Source organism: Aspergillus chevalieri, chromosome 1 (genome assembly GCF_016861735.1).
Source record: "Aspergillus chevalieri M1 DNA, chromosome 1, nearly complete sequence".
NCBI classification, from domain to species: domain Eukaryota; kingdom Fungi; phylum Ascomycota; class Eurotiomycetes; order Eurotiales; family Aspergillaceae; genus Aspergillus; species Aspergillus chevalieri.
In genome coordinates, this window is record NC_057362.1 from 1618106 (window position 1) to 1636603 (window position 18498).

Below are 18498 nucleotides of genomic sequence, written 5' to 3' on the forward strand. Positions count from 1 at the left end.
TATTCATCCTCTCATTAAATTGAATATGCAAAATGATGTCTTGCCTCCGGGTTACTAAGATAGTAGCCATAATCACTCACACCAACCCAAAAGTAACTCAAAACTAACCCGCTGCATGCTGATGTCAGTTATCTCCGTGTAGCATGGTGTATGGGTGGGTGAGTGATATTATGTCGCTGTCGGAATCAATAACCGTAACCGGGGAATCGGAATCATTTTCCAGTCCATCACCTTGTCTTAATAAGACAGGGAATAATGAGTAGTTAGTTAGTGACATACTGGTCATTGGATTTCTGACAGGGATTGGCGGCCGCCTCTAATTAAACGGTTACTTAAGTTGACTGCGCCACGAGTACCCGATGAGTCTCACCACTCGTTCTCATATGTAATAGCAACCCGCTCTTATGAGTACTCTGAGTAGTGAGAGGGAACAACCCCGCTTGAAGGGCCTGTCAGAGGGCGCGGAAGTGCTGGGCATTGCAGGGATGCTGGGATATGACAGCCCGAGGATTTTCGCCCAATTTGATTACATGCTTCCATTTGGGGTATGCGGCCGGTGTATCATTATCCATCGACTGACTGCGGCAAGAAAACCGAAGGATTCAGGATTGTTCATGTTGAATATTGGATATTCTTCGGAGACAGTGAAATCCACTAAGTAACACAGCAGGAAATTGGAAAAAAAAAAAACAATATCAGCGTACACGCGGCAAATGTCAAAAAGCAAAAATGAAAAACTCAGGATTAACGCCAGAAACACTCATAGGCTATGGCTATGCAACCGCAGTAGAAGTTAAAATCATAAATAAAATAACAAAAACACATATCACTCCCATGAGGTATCGAGGTATCGAGCATCGAGAACAAAAACGCCTCTCCAAAGCCTGCTAACATCAGGGGGGAATCAAATGCCGGAGTGATCAAACCAGTAAAAATATAAGAAAAAAAAAAGAAATCACGACTCGTGTATGGTCATCAAAAATCAAAGCACCCACAGATAATAAAGCAGCCACCACGTCACGTCCTTCGTATGTCCGTGATATGGTCAAATGTTGAAATGTAGACCCGACTCAGCCAACTCCCAAAAACCTCCAGTCCGTCCCCTCTGGTTGGTCTAGCATCCGCATCGGTGGCTTGTACTCGTAGTTGCTGGGAAGATACGTCGACATCAAGAGTGGATGCGTCTCCGTCATCGGCTGCTGTCCCGCATAGGACGCGGGCTGGTGATATGTTTGCGCTGGCGGTACATAGTTCACGACGCGATTTGCTTCGTACCGCTGTTGCATCAACTGTAGATACTGTTGCTCGACCTGTTGTTGCATCTGCTGTATCTCCAAAGGCGGCGAAACGGCAACGTTCTGAGTCACAAGGGGTGGCGGTGCTGGCTGCGGTTCGGGGACCATCTGGGTCATCGGTAGATTCTGTTGCTGCGGTGGTGGGTAGAAGTCGTGGCTGGGGGTCACGGACTGGGGATAATATTGCTGCTGTGGTAGTATGTACTGCTCGTTCGGTATAGACATGCTGACGGGCGCTTGGTAGGAATGCTCTGAGGATGTGTCTTCCGACGGCGGTCGAGTCATAGCCCCTGACGGATGAGAACGATGTTGATGCTTGGTCAATGTGGTTTTTCGACAGAAGCTGTAGAAATCAATCAGTTAGCTAGTCCGTCGCTATGCGTATGATCTTGTGCACATGCACGCACATGTGCGCGCGCGGAATCGGCGCCGCTGTAGCTAAGTACCTTCGTTCGCATGTGGGCTCCTGGCAGATATAGGGTCTTTTCCCTGTATGGATCCTTCTATGACGGGCCAAACTTGATGACTATGCGACATTAGCCAAGGCGATTTATTTTTGGTGCAGTGAATACTTACATCGGAAAATGCTTTGTGGCAGCCCTCATGATCACAGACATGAGGCTTTTCACCGGTATGTGTCCGGGAATGAACAGTCAACGCACTGCGTTGGATGAAGCTCTTATTGCAGTCCTTGACGGTGCAATGATAAGGTCGTTCATTGGTATGTATTCGATAATGTCTACAGAGATCCGATTTGCGATTGAACGACTGCCACCATCAGCATTCGAAATTCTTGATTCTCACACCGGAATACACTTACCTTTCCACAGTGCTCCCAGGAACAGTTAAAATCGCGACCCGTACCTGGAGCCATGGCTGCGAAGAGGATGGCGCCGGGTGGTTGGAGAGGGTTGATCGAAGTGTGGTCGAGGCGGGAAGCGAAATAAATGGTCCAGGTGGGGTTTGATCGTTGACCGGACAAGATGATGGCAATCAAAAAAAAAAAAAAAAAAACGGCTGAGCAGAGAAGAACTGAAACAAAAGATAAGAAACAAGTGTAGAAATAGATCTGAGATTGAAACAGTGGCAAAGCGATCTGGCTAGGAGAACAGGTATGATCAATCAATTCAGGTTAATCAAGACTGACTCGCACAATCGCCGGTCGGGGAGTCAGGTTATCTATCAGTCGGGGAGCCGGAGATAGCAGAAAGGCGGAGGGAAATGTCAGCGAGAGAAAGAGAGAGACGAAGAGAAGAAAAAAGAAGTAGAAAGAGCAGCAGCAGCAGAAGAAGATTGATGAATCGAACGCGGTAGGTCGGGCTGGTCCGGGGACATAATAATAATAATAATCCGCAGCAGCTGTTTGGCGGGAGTGGAGAACGATGCGTTGGGTTGATACGAGCGATGATCTTGATATCGAGGATACTGTACGAAGTAGTAGGATTCGCGATGGAAAATATCACGAGGGAAAAGAGATGAAAAATAGCAGTACTTGAGAAAAGCCGCTTTTGTGAAACAAGAGAAGATAGAAGGAGTAGAAAAAAGGCCAGAGAGAGACAAAAAGGAAGAGACCTGGTCCTTATTTTTACCAGAATACCATGAATACACAATACTCGTACAAGCCTTTGTACTCTGTACAAAACACAAGAGACTTGACAATCTCCACGATCCCGTCTGATTGGCTCAAATCGACCGAGTGTGAAGTGGGGAAGGGTGGTCCCATTACCGAGCTGTCTTTCCGGTCATTTGGATGGTCAGTCTCCACTTTTGACGGAATTTAGGTTAGAGGGGCCACATTAGCGCTTGCAGGTTTGGAGATTATTATTGGCTTCCCCGGGGACGCTAATCGGGCCGGGTGGGTGGAGTGGTGGATACTGGACAGCGCTAGTCTTTTTCTGAACTAGCTTCCTGTACGGAGTGCGATAGCGTATCATACGCTTACGCTGTACATACAGAGTACAGTTGTAGTAATACCAGTCATTCCATACTCGATATGTACCAGATTTGTGCTATTCTGGTCATAATAATAGCTTGGTATTGCAGATACCGTGGTACAGACTACATTGGATCCGTTCTAGTAAGCATTTGTACCCCCCGTACGGCTATGTACCTAAACCAGACTTGGTAGTCGGTATCAACAAAGTTCAACCATGGCTATCCCCTACAAATCCAGACAAGTAGACGTCCCGCCAAGCAATTTTCTCCTCTATGACAGCCGTCTAATTAGATAACATTTTCAGCAAGGGACCATTTACCACTCTTTTACTGTTCTATACTGGTCTACACTGGTCTACACTGGTCTATACAAAAAAAAAAAAAGATGTAGTTGAGATCGATTTGCACGTCGCGTCACATGGTTCAGGTCTGCTGATCTGGCCGCAGTTCGCCAACAGTTCCCTTTTGGGCTATTCGAGGATCTCCAGGCTTTTACCCTGAATTCGCAACTGTCTTCCATCAATCATGAGCCAGATAATCCTGACGATATGTCGGTGTACTGTATTCTGCAACTCATCGTGTTGGCGTGATAGGAGCCCGCCGTGCAGTCTTCTGATTCTACAGGTAACGTCTCGTTTATTCCCGTCCACTTCTCTTACAAGTTCTTACGGAGTATGTATACTGTAATGGCTTTCGTTCCATGGAGACCACAGTGGATTACACGCCATGCAGGACATACAGAGTACTCCTCCTCTGATACCCGTCCTTCGTACAGAAAGACCCATCCCATATTCAGCCATTCCTCCGTAGCCCAAAAACCGGGTTTGCAGTGCTGCATTACCATGCTAGAAGCATACGGCGAATTCATTCCTTCGCGCTGCCAACCCGGCCGCTCCTCTGTAAGCTACAACCTTGAGGGCGACATTTGGCCGCAAGGAGACGCGTATCCCCGCATTCCCGTCGATTCGCCGCTGATTGTGATTTGCCGGGAAATTATCTTCCGTAGTAGAATCGTCTGCGTTTATCTCTTATTGGCGCCAGATACGAGCCAGACAAGCAACCAAGAAAGGAATGGGAAGGGCTACGAGAGCACCGTGTTGGCCGAGTAGCGGTCAAACAAGCGACGCATGACGCCAGGCGTGCATTCGTCCTATGCGGTTCTCTCTCTCTCTTCTCTCATTAAATGACTAACCAAAATCTCCGACGCAGGTTGATGTGTTGCGATCGAAAGTTTGTTGGAATACGGGGTGTGTTTCATTGTTCCTTGGGGACGCTTCGCATTAGATTAATAAGAGCCACTGGTCAGCCCATTTCGTACTTGTACGAATTATGGCCATGAAAACACCATCAATCTGCAGACTGATTGCGGAGAAGATTATCAATGACTCGAGACTGTCGGTGTGCTTCTGTATTTTGCGGCACGGATTTCAAGTCACTGCTTATCCCATCGGTACCCGTCAGCCTTGTGGCCCTTGCAGCGGCAAGCCCACCCAAAGTTGAGGCTGATAGATAGAGATACTCCAAAACGGAGGACATACCACAACGATCATGGTTATCCGAGGCCACATGGCTGTTAATCTATCAATACGAACGAACTATTAGGGGGGATCGTTTCAACGAATCACATCACTCCTGGCATTCATTTACTTCGGGGATATTCCGGAATCCAAGATGAGGTGCACTTCCTCGGTTATCATGCCATTTTATGCCTTCGTGTTCTGAATAAATAATAAACACGCTAACAGAGTCCATCAGAATCCTCCAAAGACATGGTGTGCTGGAAGCTTGCACCCTGTATGGAGCGTCTTGGATCCTCAGCAATCAGTATCCTGCGTCAGCCTGTTGATCATCTGTTCTCGAATCCCGGAATCACTGCATTGGATCCATCAAGCCTCCCTGTTCCTCAGGTCTTACATGTGCTCGCATGGATTATACACCATACGGAAGATACTGTCAGCGCACGCGCCAACATGGCCCGGGATGAAGCTAGATAGCTTGCCTTTCGGCTGTTTGGTGGCTGCTGCATTCCGAATCATGCTTTTGCAAGGGTATTGCAGATGCCTATCGACGCGTGAATTGACATTAACGGACAGTGATATTCGACAGGGATCTGTTCCGAACAAAGCCGGAGAGGCTCAAAAATGGATTCGGGAATTATGATGAAGTACCTGGTCATATTCGGTACTACCGTCCTGTAAGCCGTAACACCAATGCTAGTTGAAAGCCCCCGTCTATGTAGAATCGTAGATACCTCAGGCCTAAAAAGCGCACTTTGATATGCACGTGAATATGCTTATTCAGCCTCGTTGTGATCTCCAAAATCTCCAGACTTCCTCCACAGGCCAAAAACAGAAATAAACAACATCGCCAGATCTCAATTAATTGTATTCATGGCAGACCAGGTTCAGCAAGGTCTGCAGGACCAGCTGTTTGTCTTAGTAACGGGTGCCAACAGGTGTGTGCGGTTTGTTTGTCTGGTCCGTTTGGACAGAATCCAAAACTCTCCTGACCACGTTGTAATTCCAATCGGTACTGACACTGAATTACAAAGTGGCCTCGGATTCACAATCTGTTGCCGACTAGCAGACGAATTCCTCACCTCCCGCCCATCCCACCAATCCCTCACGATAATCTTCACAACACGAAGCACAAAAAAGGGAACGGACACTCTCAACCGTCTACAAGAATACCTCCGCAACTCCAAGCCCGGTCCTTCACAATTCAACCGCGTCACCTTCGTTCCTGAGAATGTCGACCTGTGCGATCTTGTATCCGTCCGCACCCTTTCCCGCCGCCTCTTAAAGACCTTCCCGAAACTCGACTCCATCGTTCTCAATGCCGGACTCGGGGGTTGGACGGGTATTGACTGGCCAAGGGCGATTTTCGGGGTCCTCACAGATCTGGTCCATGAGGTTTCATGGCCATCGTATAAGGTTGCGCCGGCGGGGGTGATTACAGAGCGACAGATTGCGAGTGCAGGTACGGACGAGAAGAATGAAGAAGAGCCGCGATTGGGGGCTGTGTTCTGTGCCAATGTGTTTGGTCACTACATGCTGGCGCATAATGTGATGCCTCTGTTGAAGCGGTCAGGAATGGAGAATCCGAATAATGGTCCCGGTCGTGTTATTTGGGTGTCCAGTTTGGAGGCTACAATCAATTACTTCAGCACCGATGACATCCAGGGTCTTCGTACGACAACCGCGTACGAATCGTCCAAAGCCCTAACTGATATCCTCGCCTTGACCTCCAACCTCCCCAGCACAGCTCCGTGGGTGAACAGCTTCTATTCCTCTGACAACCCCACCCCCGACGACAGCAAACCGAATATGTACCTCTCCCACCCCGGAATCTGCGGAACAGGAATCCTTCCCCTCAACCTTCCCCTCTTCTACTGCATGATCGCCGCATTCTGGCTCGCGCGCCTTCTTGGTTCACCCTGGCACACCCTATCCACCTACCTCGGCGCCTGTGCCCCCGTCTGGCTTTCCATCTCCACACAATCCACCCTCGACGACACAGAGGCACCATACCTTGCTCACGGCGGCGGACGTGCCAAATGGGGCTCTAGCTGTGACCTTGTTGGTCGTGATCAGCCAGCTTCTACGGAGGTTGACGGATGGGGTCACGGTGGTGTCGTTGGGGGTGCGGTTGTACAGGCAGATCGGGAGAGAAGGAGGAAGAGGGGCGCGGTGAACTTGACTGGTGAGGATAGGGAACGGTTTGAGGAGTTGGGAAGAGAGTGTTGGAGACAAATGGAGGAATTGCGGGTCACGTGGGATCAGTTGTTGGATAAGGCTGGGGTTTGAGCCAGTCTATCCTCATTTGATATTCTTTTCGGTTCTGTGTAAACATACTTTATATGTATCTAATTCCTAGTTTGCTTATCATACGTGTATCTAATATCTCCAGTATGCGTCACGCATGAAATAATACTCATGAGCAAGAATAAGAGTAAATGAAAGAGCAGTCGCTAGTGATTAATCTCTAGGAACCACACGCAGTTTGTTATCTTTCGGCTTACAATACCATCGAATGACTTTCGAGATTCAAAGGTAGTAAGTTTGCATCCATCCCTGAAGAAGACTGGGTCTGACTATGGGCTGTGGACAGACCCTAATTGCGTTTCGTTCTCAATATACCACGTTTCTTACAATAACTTGTGGTTAGGAACACTGTATGTCATCTCACATGGAGAAGACTGCTATTAGAACAAATATTATCATGCCAAACAAATAATTCTTCCGTATACCACCACGCTGGGAGCTATAAGCCGAACGTTATAGCAAATAGAACCACATATTATTACACGTGATACCCATGGTTGCACAGTGAGATGTGTTTGCGCTGAGCAAACATTTCTGTCTTACTTTCCTAATAAGTGTATCATCCTGCCTTTGTTCTTCCTCCTGGAAAGTTCTGAGAAGCATTCATAACCCGAGCCACTGCACACAGAGCCTCTAATAACCACCACTATGAATCCCCCAGAACTCCCCCATGAGCTTCTGCTGTGTGCCGTCGAGGCCTTCGAACTTATCTGGGATATCAATTCACTTGCCCGGGTCAACCGTCGACTCTAAAACATACTGAACCGCATTATTTACCAACAAGATGCTCGCTTCTTCAACTGCTCAGCTCTGAACTGGGCGGTAGAGCATGGAAACGAGCGTACCGTACGGAAATTCCTGGATGAAAACCCTCACAAGGCTACAATTACTCGAAAAGATTGGTTACAGCTGCAGCAGCGGGGCACGACGCAAGTGGTGCGAGTTTTCTGGAGAAAGGTGCCAGCCCAACACTATGTGGGGAATTGAACTCAGTACGGCCGCTATTACTGGTAGTGCAACGTGGAAATGACGCTATGGCTAGGACATTGCTTGCGTATGGGGCGGATGTAGAAACCCTGAAGCGTAGCGATTTATCTTTCTGGTAGACGGCTTATACGCCTGGGACCCTCTTTAGTATCAAGTTCCTGGTGGAGGAGGTGGGCTGCGATCCTACCGAGTATTTCGCGAGATAATTGTTGGCAGGGGCGTTGAAGGGTAGGGTGGAGATACTCGAATACCTTCTCTAACTGGGATGCGACATGAATGGCCAAGCTTATGACTATAAACGGGAGTGGAAGCCGGCCGTCTGCTCCACTGCTGAATTTGGCCAAGCTGATGCCGTTTGTCTTTTGATTGAATATGGCGCCGATCTAGACCCTGTGCTACGAGATGGGACTGCTATGTATTACCCACTCCGTCTAGTGCTTCGTCCACCGCAGAAAAATTGCTGAGTTCCTACTGAAACACATGGATCTCACCACACTTCCAGCAGATTCCGAGAGACAAGGTGCGTTTTTGCGTGCCACAGCTGCTTGTGGCCTGGAAGAACTTGCAGGACAATTGATTGAACATGGCTGTAAACCCAAGGCAGAACTCCCAGACAATGGTAATCTTATTACCTATTCCAGATTTTGGTGCACAGCAACGCATAGGCAGCTGGATCAGGTCATACAAATGTGCTGGAATTGCTGCTGAACCCATGGAACTGATAGCCGATAGCCACTTTCTGCAGCGGTCAACAACGGGCAGACACAGGTTGTAAAGCTGTTGCTGGCAAAAGGCGCAAATTCAAATCGCGTGGCTTTGTTTCATGCTGTTGACCATGAGGATACACTCAGGTTATTTCTCGAAAACAGCCTTCACATGAACCAGGAAGACCTCAATTCTATGTTGGGCCAAGTAGTTTGCTCTGGAAAGCCAGCGGTGGTTAAGATTCTATTTGATAGGGGAGCACAAATAGAAAGCATGAGCAATTTTCTACTGGTTGAATTACAGGAAGGGATGGCTATGGTTGAACTTCTTTTCCAGTATGGAGTCATTGCCTCTTCACCCAGAGACCCCTGATGAACAAGACGTAGTAAAGTTGGCTGCTGATCAACTAAATGTCCCTCCCTTGAAGTTCCTACTTGACAGGGAAACCACTTTTCCCAGGATGGTCATTTCCATAGTCTTCCTCGAGCCCTGTCCGCAGAAATTCCTGGACTGGTCGAGACCATACTCGACATACTATTGAGCCACGGGGTGGATATCAATGTCCAAAAATACCCGGACTTTTACAACATATTGTGCGTCTCCTAGATCGATAGAAGAAATTGGCTTAATAAATCGGACTCACGAAAGGAGTTTGTCTTCAAATGACTCTGGGAGAAACGTGCAGATCCCTTATTCCGAGATGGGTCTCGAGATGGATTTTCCAGCAGTCCATTGTGGTCTGTGGCAAGATCAAAATTTGTCACAGGGGTTAAGATAATACTGGAAGACATTGGTTCATGCGAGCGCATTTCGCCAAAGGATTTGAAATGTGAGATACGTCAGGCTTTGTCGGAGATCGTTAATCGTGAGGGATATAGGGAAGTCGGCAGGATTTTACAGCGGCTCTACTACGGCGAGCTGGCTGGAATGGAGTGAGCGAGTGATGATCGAATTGGACTATTGACTGGTGCATGTATTTATGAATTTCTATGAGAATGAGCAAGAGGACATAGTAACTTGTATCTAAGAGCATAGTGTTGGGTCCACTTACCTAGAAGGGAGGGCATCGCATGCCGAAAAGATATGGATCACCATGTGTTTGTCTGACAATTACCATCATGCTCCCCAATTTTTTCTAAAAGAATTTATCTGATGCTCCCCTCAAGATAGTACGGCAGGTGTTACAAACTGCTTACGCTCTGGCTTGCCGTTCTATCCACTTCCCCACAACGAAGCCTTACTGGGAGATATCCCGTTTTCACAGCAAACCTCTCCTTTCATTTGGACACCCCCTCAAAGATAAAAGAAACTCGATGTTCGATCCGCATGCTTATGCCAGCGGACGCTGGCTCCGCCGCGACAAGCTGCAGCGAGCCGCGCACTACATCAACTTCGACTTTGCGGCGCTTTGCTGGGAGATCCTTGGGCTATCACCTGGAGCAAGTGATATCATAAACTGTTCAAAAGATCGAAGGAGGCCAAAAGGGTCTTTGCTTTTGAACTGGCAAACGGATTGTGGCGAGACTTCCGTTCAGGCTGGCTGGGCTGGCAAGGCTAACTACCCATTCGGAGGTTGCTACTGTTAAACATCGTAAGTTAAGGCCGTAATGATATAGTCAAGTCATCTGTATCTGACTTTCAGCCCCGTGATTCCTGACAGCAGCAAACGGCTGCTAGATGAGGAGTTCTGTATCGGTCCACACTGGGACTCGATATTGAGACTGTGAAGTCGAAGAAAGCATGTATTATCATGATATGGAGCCGAATCAAGGGCCTTGTGAGTTGTTGGCTGCGTTCTCACTTGGTTCAGTAGGGGTTTGCTTACAAGATTAGGGTGCAGTCTTGATGAATTCATGGACGGTCTCATTGACGCTGGCCCATCAGGACTCCCTCCTGTCGATTCCGATCTCAAAAATAGACCATCTTACCATGGTTTAATCAGAACGCACATAGATCTTTTTAGGAAACGCCCGAACCATGCTGAAGCACATGTCTGCAAATCCTCGAATAAAAACCCCCCGCAACACTAGCATTATTTCATCCAGACCTCCATGAAAGGGACATCTTCGTTTCAGAAGACGACCCCTCCATGGTCACAACCATCATCGACTGGCAGTCTGCTAGCATTGAACCGGCGTTCTGGTATTGCGACGAGATACCCGACTTTGCAACAGGGGACGAGATCCACACTAAAGCTTTCAATCTCTGCTCTCAATTCCACACACTTGCTCTCTCCGGACAGATGATGGACGAAAACCTCTTTCGGCCGTTTATCCACAGCTACCAAACGTGGAAGGATTGTGCTGTAGCCCTTCCTCACGAGTTGCTTGAGACTGCTCAACGTTGGAAACATTTGGAGTTTGCAGGAGGATATCCGTTCATCTCTCCTTTGTCGAAGGAGCTCGTAGATCATGAGAAGAAGTATAGGCTCTTCGTAGCGGCGCCAAGGTCTCAGGCGGGACCTGTCGGGCTTGCTTCACGCTGCAACTGATGGATGTGTGCCGTGAGAGGCATGGGAGGGGAATAAGCGGCTCACAAGCAGCTTTTAAATGGGGCATTGTAGGAAGTTTCAATGAATCTGTAGAGATATTCCTTAGGTACCGGAGCAGCCTCCGGGTTGGGGCGATGGAGCATGGAGAAGAATAAAGAGATGGCAGAGCGCTCCATCGTGATTTGACGATGATAAACCTGTAACGAACGAGACAATTCTTAGGTCAATCTGACCTTTTGATGTCTAGTGTGGTGAGCCCTGGGACGTTGTGTTTACAGCTTCATCGTTGAAGGTCAACGGTATACATCCAGCCATCGTTGGGTGTGTTTTGTTGTTGTATGATTCCACTTGTTTATCCATTAGACCTTCAGATCTCTTGTGACCTTTAAGTGTTTCGACTCAATGCTTCTCCCATGTGGGAGACGAAGTAAGCGTTTAGTTAGAACAGCAGGTCGTTTTACTACCAACTCGAAGAATGCAAGCCAAGAGTATAAATTCACAGGTCCTCGTTTTACAATCCAAAACCCATACCGGCGTACATCATTAAAGAAAACAATAGGGTCGATATCAACTTTCCCACAACATTCAAGAAGACAAACGCAAGTGACAAACAAGCGCAATAAGACAATTCTCGCCATATTTGAACAGCATCGAGCTGCCACGTCAGAGGGGAGAGAGAAAAGGAATATAGGAAGCTGACTGGAGGCCAGTGGTAACAAATAGAACTAGGGGAAAGGGGAAACGTATGTTTAAATGACTACTAAAAAGGCTTAGGAGAAAAAAGTCAATCCACATGCACGCACACCTCCATGATCATCAAGACTTGCGAAGGCGCGAGGAAAGCGACGAATCGAAACGAAGGTAATAGGTAATAATAAACAATAATAGAAATATCGGACTCCGGTTCCATGCATCAGGGCTGTCGAGAGAGGTATAGGGAAGCTTGAATTGAGGTGAGGTATTCGGAGGACGTGGCGGCGTGAGAGTGAGGGAAGGTTTTACATGATGATGGCAGGAACTGGAACGGATTAGCAACGGTACGGTCAAAAATAGCCAAAGTTGCGAGACAAAACTTACCATCGATGTTCTGCTTGATGCTCTTGTGGGGCAAGATGGAACCACCGTTGACATAGACTTCGTCCGCGATGGTGACATCGTCACCGAGAACAGTGACATTCTCCAGACGAGACCACTTGCCTACGGAGCTGTTCCAGCCAACAATGGTCGACTTCACCCAGGCGTGGTCTTTGACCTTGCTGTTCTCCAGGAGTACACAGCGCTGCAGACGCACGCCGTCACCCACCATGACATTCGGTCCAATGGTCACGTTCGGGCCAATGCGGCAGTTCTTTCCAATCTTGGCGGTCGGGTCCACCATAACATTGCCTCCGAAAACATAAGGCTCGGAGTTGGAGGCGAGCAACTTGGGGTTGCGCTTCGCGAGAGAGCTGAGGTACAGGCAGGTACCGCTGAGGAAGTCCTTAGGTTGACCAACGTCCATCCAGAAGCCTTCAAGGTCGAAGGAGTGGAGTTGACCGTCCTTGCAGATGGCTGGGAAGGTTTCTTGTTCGATGGAGGTCGGGCGCAGTTCAATGCGGTTGAGGACACTGGGGTTCAGGAGGTAGATACCGGCGTTAATTCGGTTACCGACGAACTCAACCGGCTTCTCGACGAAACGGTCGATGCGCGATGGGTGGTGAGGCTTGTGGACGACGACACCGTACTTGGAGGGTTCATCCACCTTGGTGACGACGATGGTTCCTTCATCACCATGACGCTTGTGGAATTCCGCGAGCTCCTTGAAGGGGTAGTCACAAATGATATCGGAATTGAGGACGAAGAACGGCGAGTCATCCTTGCCCAGGATCTTCTCGGCCAGTTTCAGGGGACCAGCGGTGCCCAGGGGCTCAGATTCGACGGAAAATTCGATACGGACATTGTATTGTTCCTCATACTGAGAAAGCAGTCAGCGCATGCTGATTGTGGGAATTTACAAGGAATAGAAAGCGCACCTTCTTGAGGGTCGAGACCATAACATCCGGACGGTAGTTGACTGCCAACACAATATCGGTCACACCTGCAGCAGCCAAGCTCTCGACTTGGTGCAGAATCATAGGCCGGTTTCCGAACTCGACCAGGGGTTTGGGGAGCGTCAAGGTCTAATTCGACAGGTTCGATTAGCAACGGGCGCAGGCATCAGGCTATTCTCGGCGGGGAACGATACCAAGGGGCGCAGACGGGTGCCAAAACCTCCGACAAGAATGAGAGCTATAGATGTGGCGTTAGCGACGCAATGACCAAGAAGAAGTGAATAGCACGTACCCTTCATATTGATAGTATTAAAATGGGTGTGAATATTAAGTATAGCAGTTGGTATGAGGCGAAGAAAGGAGGAGGGGTTGTATGAGGCGTTGCCAGGAACGAGCGACAGGTTAGAGAAGCGCCACAGGCAACGGGAGAGAATAGGTCGACAATTGGGGATGCTATAACACAATAAACAATTAATTGATTGATAGAGAGAAAAAAGGATGAATAAATAAAGTGAAGGAAGATGGAATGGAGAAAAGGAAGTGAAAGAGAGGAGAGAGAGAGAAAGGGGAAACGGGCATCCGAGGAAGAGATATTAGGTGGTCTCTTTAATTTTCTGTTACAGCTATTATTGGGCCAGGCTACACGTTTGCATTTGCGCCACCCCTGGAGAGGGATTGTCATGTCTTATATCCATTCTCAATTTTTAGTCTAATTGATCTTTAAATTCTACATAACTTGATGGTTGGTTTTTTAATGCGGTTTCGTGGTCTGCAGCCCGCCGACTTCCTGCATATCTCTATGCGATCTATACAAATACACCACTACCACCCCATACATCCAGAAACAGTTATTTGCCATTGCCAGTGACGATGCCCCGGGAATTCCTCGAACGTATGTAAGATGGCATAATGCCGGTCTCAAGTGACCGGACCGTCATTGCATGCCGTCGATGTCATCCCACCTCATCCATCGCAAATCATGACTCTCACATGCACACCAAGCCCCCTCTGCCGAACGGAAGAATAAGAAACCAAAGCGATGCAGTTATATATTCCGGGTCCGTTATACGATTTCTGGCGTATCCGGAGGCAGTGTCTGGCCACGTTTCATGCGATGTATCCCCCCAGCCTCATCACCGCCTGCTGGTTCCGGTGCCAATACAAAGCGTTGGATCCACTCCCGCACGCGGCGGGCCTTGACCACCACCAGGTCTTCCCCGTCGCGGCCGGTATCAAGCAGACGGCGCAGGCCATAGATCCCTCCCGCGTCTGTAGCATCTAACCGTTGACGGTGGAGCAGATCGATTTGGGTAACCCCCTTGCGTAGGCTTTGTCCGTACACCCGTTCCCGGAATGAACTCAATCCGACCATGCGGAGAAGTACAATATCACGCGGTCGCAGCCCAGCCAGAGATCGTCCCAGCCCGTCATTGTTGCTATTGTTATTGTCAGTATGCCCGGATTCGGGAGGAACCCAGAATGTGACACCAAAGCCACTGCGTGTTTCATCCCCGACCACCATTTCGACAATGTCCACTTCTCGTTTCCATTGCCAGGTAATCACGCGACGAGGTGGGTGGATTGTGATTATTCCCACAATGAGATTCACTGTCATGGTCTGGGGTACAATGGAACGTAGATAGCTTGCACTGGGGATATCCTGGAGATCACCAACTTGTCCCTGGATGGGTATAAAAGATGGTTGTCCCGAACTGTCTTGCTTACTACTGAAACCCGAAGCGCTAGAAGTCATGGTACTGTCTACCCAGAGGCCACTCTCTTGGAGAGAAGAGTTCTGGGAGAAAGACATTGGTAAAGAAATTTCAGAGGTCTCATGGACGGCAAAGGAATGATCATAGAACTGTGAGAGCACCGAATCCTTCCCCGCTGTGTCTGTAAGACCTTCCGTTGTGAAAAACATCGTATTGCAATTTGGTTCCAATTTAGTATCATGTGCTTGTTCCAATGCAGGGACTTCCTGCAACAGGCGCCATTTCACCGGATGGTCGTCTGAAAAAGGCCAGGCTTCCTGAAGATGGCTGTCGGAGCCATGGAATGGAGATACTGGGGCATTGAGGAGATTGTCTTCATCCCACTGCAGACTTTTGAATGTGGGAGCTCCCATGAGAAGAATGATCTTAGTGGGCATGCTTAGGGAAGCAAATATATAGCCGAGAGGCCATGAAATGACTGAGTCTCTTCCGTAATCCTTTTGTAGGAAGACCGTAGTGTTCATTCATGATACAGGCGACAACGATTTTCCAGCAGTACTTCAGTCCGCCATGTTGGTCTGTTACTAGTATTCGTCAGACTCATATCATCCCCGCCTACTGAGTTCTCGTCAGTACCATAGAACCCAAGGACAACGGTTATGAGCTGTAGTCGCACCTGCTGAAGGCAATCCCACCGTATTCCGTCGTCCGTATTGCCCGAAGGTTCGAATGCCAAGTTGTGCAACAAAGCTGTGATGTGGTCCAAAGCGAATCTTTTTTCTAGGCCATTCTATAGTTGCCATGAGGAATAAAGTACGTGGTTTTCACGTGACCTGCGGCGAGTACCGCGAGCCACAGTGGCAAATCCCGCCCTATGACTAATCCGCAAGACCCAAATTGAGGCCACCGCGGAGACCAAGGCAGCCCATTGTCACCTACAGCCAACTCCCATCTTCCCTGTCTTGCCTCTCTCAAGCGCTGTTATTGTCATCATAGGATTTTTTGCGATGGCAGGTTCGTTCTCTCTTGACTGATTGGCACATTCACTTCCTACAATTTCTTCTGGGGTCTTCTCCGAAGCGGCACATTTCCATCGATTGCCGCGGCCAAGCGCCGCTCTGCTTCAGACGACAATGGCTTTCCAAGCCCCGGTTCTCAGGCCGGTAAGGATCACCCTCATGCCCCCTTCATTGCGATACTTGTATACTGACAGGCTTGGCTTTATAAAGCAAAGTTTTGCGACCGCCACTACATCGGGGGTCCGGCCTTTGATGTCAACCTTCCTCACTGCCTCACCATGGAGGAAGCTCGAGCGCATCTCTCCTCTTCCGATTAGACAGTTTCAAAACAGCTCACTCGTCTCTCGTCCCTACTCGTCGTTAACTCCGTTCGGTTTGAATCGTTTCCGTCAGCTGTCCAAGGTCAGCCCCATCTCGAGGATACAGCGAAGGCTTCTGTTCGGAGGACCGTCCTACAATCTACTGGCGCAAAAGGAAAAGACCGCAAACAACAACCCGAACAGTGCAAATGCGCAGGCTACTTTCTACCAGGCTTTGCTCCAGGCTAACATGCCGGCTATCATCATCGAACGGTATCGCAGTGGACACTTTGCCACCAACGCCGTGACCGACTCGATTTACCTCAAGGCTACGCAAAGCATGGGCGGAGACGTTGCGGCAGGATCACTCGCAGGTCAGAATCAGAATGTCAACACGGAACAACTTCAAGCAATTGGACAGGCAGTAGCCGCACGGAACAGTCACGGTGGGCAAATTGGACTCGCGGCCAAACAAGGCGGCACCGGAGCGAAAGAATCTCCGTTGTACGTTGTGGTCGAAGAGTCTCTGGGAAGTGCCGTTTTCCGCTGGGTCAAGTTCCTGTTTTGGTTTGGTTTCCTCACGTACATGTCTCTCATCTTGGTCGCCATTTTGGTTGAAACCACTGGGGTTCTGAAGAACATCAAGGGTCCGCAGAACAACGAAGCCCAGCCTCAGCAGCAGAATGTCCGGTTCAGTGATGTGCATGGATGCGACGAGGCCAAAGATGACCTTCAAGAACTAGTCGAATTTCTGCAGAACCCGGAACGATTCTCTTCGCTTGGTGGTAAGCTTCCTAAGGGTGTTCTTCTCGTTGGACCTCCTGGAACCGGAAAGACCTTGCTTGCTCGTGCTGTCGCTGGTGAAGCTGGCGTTCCGTTTTTCTACATGTCTGGGTCGGAATTTGACGAAGTGTACGTTGGTGTGGGTGCCAAGCGTGTGCGAGAACTCTTCTCCCAGGCTCGGACCAAGTCACCTGCTATCATCTTCATTGACGAACTGGATGCCATTGGTGCCAAGCGAAACGAACGGGATGCGGCCTATGTAAAACAGACTCTGAACCAGCTGCTCACCGAGCTTGACGGCTTTTCGCAGACTGAAGGCGTGATCATTATCGGTGCGACCAACTATCCCCAACTACTGGACAAGGCTTTGACTCGACCTGGTCGATTCGACCGCAAGGTCGTCGTGGACCTTCCTGACGTTCGCGGACGGATTGATATTCTGAGGCACCATATGAAGGACGTACAAGTTAGCACGGATGTCGATCTGGCAGTTCTCGCTCGCGGTACCCCCGGTTTCTCTGGTGCGGAACTGGAGAACTTGGTAAACCAGGCTGCTATCAAGGCCAGCCGGGATCACAAGAACAAGGTTGGACCAAGGGACTTTGACTGGGCCAAGGACAAGATCATGATGGGCGCGGAAGCTCGCAGCCGGGTTATCCAGGACAAGGACAAGCTCTCCACGGCGTACCACGAGGCTGGCCATGCACTTGTTGCGTACTTTACGCAGTCGTCTATGCCGTTGTACAAGATCACTATCGTTCCCCGTGGAATGGCTTTGGGTATCACACACTTCCTGCCGGAAATGGACACAGTTTCTCGAAACTACACTGAATACCTGACCGACATTGATGTGTCGATGGGCGGTAGAGCGGCAGAAGAGCTGATCTATGGAGCTGACAAGGTGACCAGTGGAATCTCAGCGGTACGTCCACTCACCTGCACAAAAATGAAACATGCTAATAATCTCAACAGGACATCCAAAACGCCACCAATACCGCCTTCAACCTCGTAACCCGCTTCGGCTACTCCAAGAAACTCGGCAACGTCGACCTCTCCAGCAACTACGACCGCCTCTCCTCGGAAACAAAGCAAGAAATCGAAGCCGAAGTCCGCCGCCTTGTCGAAGAAGGCCGCGTCCGCGCCACAACGATCCTCACCGAAAAGCGTCACGAACTCGAAGTCCTCACCAAAGCCCTCATAGAATACGAAACCCTCACCAAAGAGGAAATGGAACGTGTCCTGAAGGGCGAGAAGCTCGATAAACTCGAATCCACACCGTCGGCTCCGCTTATGTTACCGGAGAGTTTACAAGCTGCGCCAGGGTTGTCGAACACTCAGCATCCTCCTGGGCCAGGTTCGACGACGGGGTCGGGTGAGGCTGCTGATGGAGCATAGTTTTTTTTTTTTTTCTCGTGTTC

General features: G+C 49.2%; 6 protein-coding genes across 6 annotated transcripts; 3 read left to right on the forward strand and 3 right to left on the reverse strand.

Moving 5' to 3' along the window:
• Positions 1-1070: 1070 nt before the first annotated feature.
• ACHE_10582A (putative C2H2 finger domain protein) lies at positions 1071-2169 on the reverse strand (the record flags this gene model as incomplete). Its single annotated transcript, XM_043280875.1, has 4 exons — positions 1071-1638; positions 1742-1821; positions 1872-2063; positions 2116-2169. The coding sequence occupies 4 exons, from the start codon at positions 2167-2169 to the stop codon at positions 1071-1073; spliced, it is 894 nt and encodes a 297-aa protein (XP_043131702.1).
• A 3451-nt stretch (positions 2170-5620) lies between these two features.
• Positions 5621-7036, forward strand: ERG27 (3-keto-steroid reductase; the record flags this gene model as incomplete). The annotated part of the gene is made up of 2 exons (XM_043280886.1): positions 5621-5685; positions 5782-7036. 2 exons carry the CDS (start codon positions 5621-5623, stop codon positions 7034-7036), a joined length of 1320 nt encoding a protein of 439 aa, XP_043131703.1.
• A 3799-nt stretch (positions 7037-10835) lies between these two features.
• ACHE_10584S (uncharacterized protein) lies at positions 10836-11237 on the forward strand (the record flags this gene model as incomplete). Its single annotated transcript, XM_043280897.1, has 1 exon — positions 10836-11237. One exon carries the CDS (start codon positions 10836-10838, stop codon positions 11235-11237), a length of 402 nt encoding a protein of 133 aa, XP_043131704.1.
• A 998-nt stretch (positions 11238-12235) lies between these two features.
• On the reverse strand, positions 12236-13566 carry MPG1 (mannose-1-phosphate guanyltransferase; the record flags this gene model as incomplete). The annotated part of the gene is made up of 5 exons (XM_043280908.1): positions 12236-12255; positions 12315-13191; positions 13250-13396; positions 13462-13505; positions 13560-13566. The coding sequence occupies 5 exons, from the start codon at positions 13564-13566 to the stop codon at positions 12236-12238; spliced, it is 1095 nt and encodes a 364-aa protein (XP_043131705.1).
• Positions 13567-14330: 764 nt separating this feature from the next.
• ACHE_10586A (uncharacterized protein) lies at positions 14331-15503 on the reverse strand (the record flags this gene model as incomplete). The annotated part of the gene is made up of 1 exon (XM_043280919.1): positions 14331-15503. One exon carries the CDS (start codon positions 15501-15503, stop codon positions 14331-14333), a length of 1173 nt encoding a protein of 390 aa, XP_043131706.1.
• Positions 15504-16112: 609 nt separating this feature from the next.
• ACHE_10587S (i-AAA protease YME1) lies at positions 16113-18475 on the forward strand (the record flags this gene model as incomplete). The annotated part of the gene is made up of 3 exons (XM_043280930.1): positions 16113-16142; positions 16209-18002; positions 18053-18475. The coding sequence occupies 3 exons, from the start codon at positions 16113-16115 to the stop codon at positions 18473-18475; spliced, it is 2247 nt and encodes a 748-aa protein (XP_043131707.1).
• Positions 18476-18498: the final 23 nt, after the last annotated feature.